Raw genomic sequence first — 8930 nt, 5'->3', positions numbered from 1 at the left:
TGATGAACGTCGAGCGACAGACAGCTGGCGGTAGGGGCGCAGGCGTAGAAGAACCATGTCACCGACGTTAAAGGTAAAGTCTTTCCTCTTTTGATCAGCTTGGTTTTTCATGTGAGTCTGAGATTTTCTTAAATTTTCCTTTAATGACTGGAGTATATGTGATCTGTTGGACAACTCTGAATCGATGGCTTCAATGGAGGTTATGCCCATGGAGTACGGCAACAAGCAGGGTGGGGTTCGGCCAAATGTTGCTTGAAAAGGGGATGTTCCAATGGATCGATGAAAAGCCGTGTTATAGTGGTATTCAGCCCAAGGTAAGAATCGTATCCAATCTTTCGGATTTTCGAAAACAAACGAACGGAGGTATTGTTCTAATGTTCTGTTAACACGTTCTGTTTGTCCGTCTGTCTCTGGGTGGTATGATGAACTGTAACTCAATGTTGTTCCATGTAGCTGAAAAAGCGTCTTCCAGAAAGAACTAAGGAAAATAGGGTCTCGGTCAGATATGATGGATTTTGGTGGGCCGTGGATCTTGCCAATATTCTCCCAGAAGGCAGACGCAACCTTAGCGGCTGAAAAATATGTAGGAAGAGGCACAAAGTGAGCACCTTTAGTGAGGCGATCAACGACAACAAAAATCACAGTAGAACCTTTGGACGGAGGAAGGTGAGTGATGAAGTCCATGGTGAGATCAGACCATATGGATTCTGGCGGTGGTAACGGTTGTAAAAGGCTAAATGGTAAGTGGTTTGGTGGTTTTGTCCTTTGGCATATATCACATGTATGAATGAACTCTTTAACATCTTTCGTCATTGATTTCCAGGTAAAAGAATGGGAAAGACGGGCCAGAGTACGTTTAACACCGGCATGACCACCAACTGGCGATGAATGAAACTCTTGGAGCAACGACTCGATCAACGTTGACTGGGAAGGAATGTAGATGTGGCCCTTGTGGAATAGTATCCCATTTTTCATTGTCCATTCCCCATTTTTATTTTTGGATGACTGTATTTCCCCTATAATCCCCGTTGCATAGTCATCTTTCTGTAATTCTTTCTGTATGACGGTAGCATAGTTAGAAAGTGGTCCTGTGAGGGCTGCAAATAGAGGGACTAGAGGCTCCTTTTCTCCAGATTGTAGCCGAGATAGCGCATTGGCTGCAACATTACTTTTGTCGGATTTAAATTTAATAGAGTACGAGTACCCTATGAGCTTGGCTAAAAACTTCTGTTGCTCGGGGGTTTGAATTACCAGAGACATCAGGTGATGCAGACTTTTGTGGTCCGTTCTGATGATGAAATGAGACCCCAATAGGTATTGTCGCCACTTGGCGACACTGCTAGTAGTGGCAAACATCTCGCGTACGTACGTTGATTGGGCCTGCATTCGTGGAGATAATTTGCGGCTATAATAAGCCACGGGTTTACCATTCTGCAGTAGCACTGCACCTATACCACTACCCGATGCATCTGTTTCAATTTCAAAAGGTTTTGAAAAATCTGGTAAAGCAAGGAGTGGAGCTGTGGTCAGTTGGTCTTTGAGGGCTTGAAATGTTGTCTGTACAGTAGTGGACCAAGAAAAATCTTTCTGTGAAAGAAGATCTGTCAAAGGAACAACAATTTTAGCGTAGTTGCTTATAAAGCGTCTGTAATAGCCCGAGATACCAAGAAATGCCCGCACTTGAGTGACTGTTGTGGGGATAGGCCAGTCAGTTATTGCCTGTACTTTGGAAGGGTCAGGGGAAACACCATTAGCAGTGACGATATGACCTAGGAATTGTATAGTATCAGTGGCAAAAGAGCATTTTGAACGCTTAGCATACAATGAGTGGGTACGTAGTGTACCAAAAACCTGTCAAAGGTGGTTTAAGTGTTCAGACAATGAGGTGCTGTACACCAATATGTCGTCAAAGAATATGACCACAAAACGACGGAGGAAGTTTGCAAAAACTTGGTTCATTGTTGCTTGAAATGTGGAAGGAGCATTGGATAGGCCAAAAGGCATAACCAAGAATTCGCAATGACCTTCGTGTGTGCGGAATGCAGTCTTGTGGATATCTAAGGGGACCATGCGAATTTGGTGGAAGCCAGATCGCAGATCTAATTTTGAGAAAACTTTCGACCCATATAACTCATCTAGCAATTCGTCTATGGTTGGCATGGGAAAATGGTCACGCACGGTGATTGCATTTAAGGCACGGTAATCAACACAAAATCTCCAAGTGCCATCCTTCTTCTTAATTAGGAGCACTGGGGAGCTGTAAGCTGATTGGCTGGGTTTGATAAACCCGGAGTGGAGAAGTTCATTTACCATCTTTTCTATTTCATTTTTCTGGAAGTGATGGTAACGGTATGGTTTAACTTGCACTGGTTTGGAATTGGGGTGGAGGTGGATTTTATGGTTAGTGGGGCGATCTGGAGGTAGGGAAGTAGGAGTGACAAAGATATCTGGGAATTCATTTAAGAGGGCTTGGATTGCTGGTAAAGGGTGTATGTCAGGGGAGATTTGTGGTTGAGTAAGTGATAGTGGGGTAGAGAGGCACATAAAACAAGCAGAGACTGATTTCGCAGCAACCATTTGATTTAATTGAGAAGATGATACCGTATTGAGGTGGTGCTGGTTTTCCCCTTGAAGAGTAATTGGAGAGTTGGCAATTTGGAAAGACATTGTAAGCTGAGAGTAATCAGTTACTATTGGTCCTAGAGTGGATAGCCATTGTACACCCAAAACGATGTCTGCTCCTTTTAAGTCGAGGACATAGAGGTCAACGGTAAATGTATGGGATTGCATGGATAATGGAATAGAATAGCAAGCAACGGTACATGAGAGACCTTCTCCATTTCCGACTTGAACCACAAAAGGGTTAATGTGTTGCATTACTAGAGATAGATGGGTAGCCATTCTTGCTGTAATAAAATTGTGGGTGCTGCCACTGTCTATTAAAACTTGGACGAGTTTACCAGCGATAGAACTTGTTAGGCGAAAGGAACGGGTTGATTGGTGACCAAACAGTGCGTTGAGGCTAATTTCGGGACAGGTTCAGGTTGGGGTAAGTCATCCTGGTCAATGGTTGGGGGTTGGTCCTCTTTAGAATCTTCCTCTGTGCCTTCTAAATATAACAAAACAGCTTTCCCTTTACATTTATGGCCAAATATGTTTTGCTCATCACAGTTGTAGCAGAGGTTCTTGTCACGTCTAATTTGCATCTCAGCAGCAGTAAGCCCTTTGATTGGTAGGGTGGTTGTGGAATTGCTAGGTTTAGAAGTAGGCTGTGATGGTGATGGTTGGGTAATTTGGTTTAGAATTCCATGGTTTGAATGACTTAGAGTCTGTTAGTTGATCTTCGTAGAGTTTTGCCAATCCGAAAGCTTCATGGTGGTCATTGGGTCGGTGAGTTAAAACTGCACGCCTAATGTGGGGTTTTAAGCCAGAGATGAAAATGCTGCGACGAAGGGTAGGAGATAAGCCTGGTACTCTGCAAGCAAGGGCCTCGTAAGCTTATTGGTATGCAAGAACTGATCCTGTTTGTTGTAATTTCACCAGGGAACCTGCAGTGTCATCAAACTCTGAAGGACCAAATCGATGGTGAAGTGCGGCAACAAAAGAATCCCAATCGGGAATCAATCCATCACTAAACATTCCTTGGAACCATCTGGAAGCAGGTAGATCCAGGTGGAAGGACGCTATTGTTAAACGGTCTGCCTGTGCAATGTTATTATAATTAAAATAACGATTTGCAACAAAAATCCAGTCTGTAGGGTCTCCATCCGCAAAACGTCGAAAATCCAATTTTATGGATCTGTTTCTGTTCCCATCTGTTGCCATGCGGGGTCCATGGCCAAGTATTCCAGCGTTGTTCTGGAATGTTTGTTGGGCTTCAGTGAGGCGGTTTAGCTCTTGATGAATAAGGGCAAATTGATGGTCTTGGCTTTCTTGTAATCGAGTTTGGCTTTCTTGACGAAGCAGTTCAGAGGCGTTGAAATTTTGTTCAAGTGTGTCTAAATGTTGGGAAACGTCTTTAAGACGTGTATTTTCTGCCATGGAAGGTGAGTATCAAGATGAAAGCACCAATGTAGCACTGTCACATAACCAAAATTTTGAGGGAAGGGGAAAATTGAGAGAGAAGGGAATCACAGAGAGGAAAAGAGAGATTTGTGGCAAAATTCCTATGCCTTTTCTGATTATTCAACTTCAATAAATAGAGATTATGTAAAGATAAACTATAATCCTAATAGAATTTAAATGCAGCAAAGATAAACTCTTATCCTAATAATCCTAACAGAATTTAAATGCAACAAAGTTAAGTTCTTATCCTAATAGAATTCAAACGCAGTAAATATATACTAATTGTGATAAGTCCAAATAGCAAGATAATATAAACAAACTAAATATAATCAGCCCATCTTGTAATCCTTGAAGTGCATGGGTGGTTTGGTGTCTCTCTTGGGCCTTGTGTATGTTTGGGTTGCAACATTTTACCAGCTGACAAAGGTCTCAAACAGTCTCATTAATTATGCATGACTTTGCTGGTCCAAAAAGGACAGTTTGTAGAATGCGTAAACGAGGCCAAAGCAAGTGTTCAGATAGGTGGTACTGGGAAAACAAAGAAGAATATTACACGCAATACCTTATTTTTATTTTTATTAAGTATCATACAAATGAAAAATATTAAGTTACCTGCTATTACTTTAAACAGACAAATATTCGCAGTTCTAAATGACCATCTAAACTAAAAACTCAAATTAACCAAACTGCACTGTCATCCATCTTATATGTGGCCATTTGTGTGTGCATATGCGTAAGAAGAATATTTATAAACTAAATCCTCTTCATTGCATTGGAGATAACTGGAGAAAGAACCTTAGTATTCTTTCTTCGAGTTTTTTTTGTTCCCTTCTTTTCTCTCCTAAACATGTTAACTTGAAATACCCAAAATTTCCAAAACCATATTCAAATTACAACAACAATAAAATATGCATGCTATAGTTTCTTTGACAATATATCTTGAATTTAACATAGTTTATGGCTTTGTGGAAATGCAAGACATATTAATCAACGTGTCTCTGCCAGCAGGCATTGAAGAACGTTCACCTGCATTTGCAAACAGCTTATATAACTTTCTACTTCAGAAACCATTTGTTCATCACACATCTCTTCTCCTCCAGGTATCAACCTTCTGAGGCTCTTGAACTGGTTGTTGATGTCCTCATCTTCATTATCTTCTTTGGTTAAATCCTTTTTCATTTCAGGCATGTCCTTGCACTTAGACTTGCTCCCCAAAATCTCCTCCTGAGACTTTGAGCTAGGGTTTGAAGAGAAATCCAGTGGGACAATTTCATTTTGGTCATAAATCCTTGATGAACCTTCACTACCAGCCTCATTTTCAAGAAAGCTAGTGCTTGTAGCTACATTGACATGATCCCTTTGAATCTTCACTTTAAGGCCATTACTCCATGCAAAACCTTGGGCTGAGAAGACCATTGCCATGTCCACTTCATACTTGACAACATTCATAATATCAAAATGGCTGTTATCTTCTGCAGAACCCTTTTCCCTTATCTTCATCAAAGCTGGAACTAAATAGTTCATATAGTTTCTAGTAAACATAGATTGCACTCTTTTGTTCGGTTCCAAAGAGTAAACACGTCTGCGTTTAGCTGGTTGTCCCTCCATTTAATTTAATCCAAGAAATTGGACAATAATGCTGCCACCAAGAGGAAGAAGGTTGGGGGTGATGAAATCAGAAAGACCTTTTTGTTCTCTAAGAAAATAAAAATAAAAAGTTTAAGTAGTAAAAGGGAATATTAAAGAAGAGGAAGAAGAAGGATTGTTGGTGATAGTGGAAGAAGTTATGGGATATATAAAGGGGCTAAGACAAAGCAAAGTAATAGGACATAGTGAAAGTAAGGTAGAGACACAGTTGGAGCTTGGTATGCTAAAACAGAATGGAGGTAAAACAAGCTTATAACTAGATAGTGCTGGTTCTAGAGAGGTTACTCTTGAAGCCAGTTCAAGTTATGGGCTCAGGAACTGAAGCTCACCAAAGTGTCCTTCATATATAGGAGGGCTAGCCCACAAAATAATTGGAGTGATAAGGAAATTCAATTATGAATATTACAACCTCAACCAAGTAAGAATGTAGGCACAAGCAGAGAAAGATGACCACAGGCCTAGCTAGAAACTGAATCCAATGTGAGAGTGATTATAGGGAGTCATCACAAAGATTTTGAGTGCAAAATGTTGGGAGCGGTATATTTATTTAGAAAGGCACATGGCCTCACATGCTTCTTGCTTTTCACAACTACTACTCACAGAACGGAGTACTCTCTCCCATGTGCACTAGAAAACAAAGAGACTAAAACCCCACTATAAATGCCCTCACATGACTCTACCTATTTAAGTGGTGTACTCTTTCCCTTTGCTCTTCCAGGGTCTCCCCTACTTATAAAGCTTTTCCCCTTATTTCAAATCAACCAGCTCATCCTGCTATGCTACCCCTTTTTCCTCTCTCTCTCTCTCTCTCTCTCTCTCTACAGTTTTTGTTTCCTTTTCCAAATTGTTGTTTTCCGTTCGAATATTTTTTAATTGCTACGGGTTCCAATAGACACACCACCACAGTATGAAAGTTTCATAATTAGTGATCCAGCAATAATCCCAAATCAACACTATGCTGTATATTCTCATAATATATATGGGACTGTATATAATAGCTAGTACCATAAATTTAGCATGATAAGAAAGTGTATGCTTTGAAAGGGTACACAAAAAATTTAAAGTCCAAAACCGAAATGTTCCTACTCTAATGGGATGGACACAAAGCTATAAATCTAAAACTTGGAGTCGTGTAAATAAAGTCAAAAAAATCTTGTCTTCATTGAGAAAAAGCGAAAAAAAGAAGGTTCATGAGGAAGCTAGATAGATAACTTGATCAAATCCTTGATCTTCTTGCTTCCTAATATAATCACTCGTCCTATGAGAATATTCAACCCATATATGTATTTTTTATTCCAAAGGGGAAACTGAAATAATAAAGAAGTAATAAAAGATGAGAAAAAAGAAGAATAAGAAGATCAAGAAGAAAGTTAGCTCCTTTTGCTTTCAGAGGATCCTATACCTGATAGATTCCAAGTCTAGAGTAAAACTAAATGCCAACCACCCTTTGAACATTTGTGGGGACACGTATGCATGTGCAGAGTCTCAGAATTCAGATAATTAGCATAAGGTACGCTTCTGATTCTCATAGTTAATAATTGTTACTACTATTGATGATGTTATTCTACCTGAGGCAGAAACAGTAAGACTAGGAAAATATTCATTTGTATTACATCTCATAGCTATGGATGACATAACCAACTGTGTTTTTTTCATTGGGTGTGGCCTATTGCCATGTCAAAGTTCAAAAGCAAGCATTGAATTTGCCGTGCTAGGAAAGAGATGAGGCATTAACATTAATTGAGTGTTGGATCAGTACATGAGAATGCATTGAAGAGTCATACACAATTAACGGGTTAGTGAAATTGTCAGAGGGAGATATTGACTGGTCTATGGACTATGGTGATAGCATAATTCGTGAATTGTGATGTGAGGATGGATAAATAGCAACACAATACTCATTAAAAAGAGCCTCGTAATCAGATCATATATACATAAATTGGGAAAAAGAAACAAATTTTGAAAGAGATGGTAATTAAAGTGACATATATAGATGGGGAGATTTTCACAAGTGGACCAGTGATTTCAGCAATTTCATCTTAATTTATTAGTTCTTCATACCTCTTCAATTAATTTCAGCATACCAGCTCAATGTCACCCCAAAGTCAATAGTGGTTATGCATACTTATTTTTCTGTTCTATATATACTTTTAGTAGCGTAATATTAATTTACTTATCAAAGGAAATAATTGAATAACTTATCAACGATGTAGTGATCATAAGAATTTGGTTTAATAAGTAATTCTCTTAATGAAATTGGAAAGCAGATTTATGACTTGACTGAAAAACTTTTACCGAAATTCCTACCAACCTAACCATATATAAAGCTCGTTCTTACGAGTAAATAATAACCATTAGAAATAGTATAGTCGCATATGCAACCAGGTTATTTTTCCACTATATGTAAATAATCCATCTATATATATCAGTGACACACAAAAAAAATAAAAAAATAAAAATTACAAGATACGGTTGGATTTAGAGGGATACCATGTGGAACTTGGCTCATGAAGTTGGGTTTTGTACTTTAGCCTAATTGGGTAGTGTAGTTGTAGTTGGAACAGTGGCTTCACGTGTAAAGTATACAGGTTGACATTAATGGGAACAGTTGAAGCATATTGTAGCTCAACACAGGGTCGTGTTGCCCTCCAAACGAAAGGCAGGGATTGCACCACGGCCTCCAATTCAGGATCACAAAGTTGTCTGTACGGACTCTATCTTTTATTCGGTGGAGGAGATTGAGAACGACAATGCAATGCTTTCTCACCAGCTGATATGTGAGGCCTGAAAACCAGAAAGAGGTAAAATATATATAATATTTGCTCTGCTCACTTTGATTTGCTAATGACTTCACACGAAGCTTGTTTGAGCGGCATATCCAAGTATGACCACATCCTCTACCTCCTTGGATATCTTAGATTTACAATTGCAATGGCTCCACCCGTGAGCTAATTATATATATATGAAAAATATTTAGATAAGGATATTTACAACTATCATTTATAACTGTGTTCTTCCGGGAGAAATTATAACATTAAAGTTGTTTTTTCTCTCTCTCCGCGTCAAGAAACAAATTCTGTAGGAGAGAAAAAAAAAATAACTTTAATGTTATAAGAGTAAATACCCTTTTTCGTCCCTGGAAATATTTGCGAAGCACAATTTAGTCCCTCAGTTTAAAAAAGTCACATTTTAGTGTCTAATTTTTGAAAAAAAGGGAC

At 39.1% G+C, this 8930-nt stretch overlaps 1 protein-coding gene across 1 annotated transcript; it reads right to left on the bottom strand.

Annotated features, from left to right (window-relative positions):
* Nucleotides 1–4728: 4728 nt before the first annotated feature.
* LOC133305515 (transcription factor bHLH146) lies at nucleotides 4729–8558 on the bottom strand. The gene is made up of 2 exons (XM_061505758.1): nucleotides 8203–8558; nucleotides 4729–5704 (listed from the first exon to the last, which is right to left on the bottom strand). Exon 2 carries the CDS (start codon nucleotides 5671–5673, stop codon nucleotides 5053–5055), a length of 621 nt encoding a protein of 206 aa, XP_061361742.1. The 5' UTR covers nucleotides 5674–5704; nucleotides 8203–8558; the 3' UTR covers nucleotides 4729–5052.
* Between the last annotated feature and the right edge of the window lie 372 nt (nucleotides 8559–8930).

Source organism: Gastrolobium bilobum, unplaced genomic scaffold, assembly GCF_033153095.1.
Source record: "Gastrolobium bilobum isolate Gb01-03AN ecotype WA unplaced genomic scaffold, APGP_CSIRO_Gbil_v1 utg1221, whole genome shotgun sequence".
Taxonomy (NCBI): Eukaryota; Viridiplantae; Streptophyta; class Magnoliopsida; order Fabales; family Fabaceae; genus Gastrolobium; species Gastrolobium bilobum.
The sequence above is the reverse complement of the archived record's forward strand: the minus strand, read 5'-3'. Positions and strand labels throughout refer to the sequence as shown.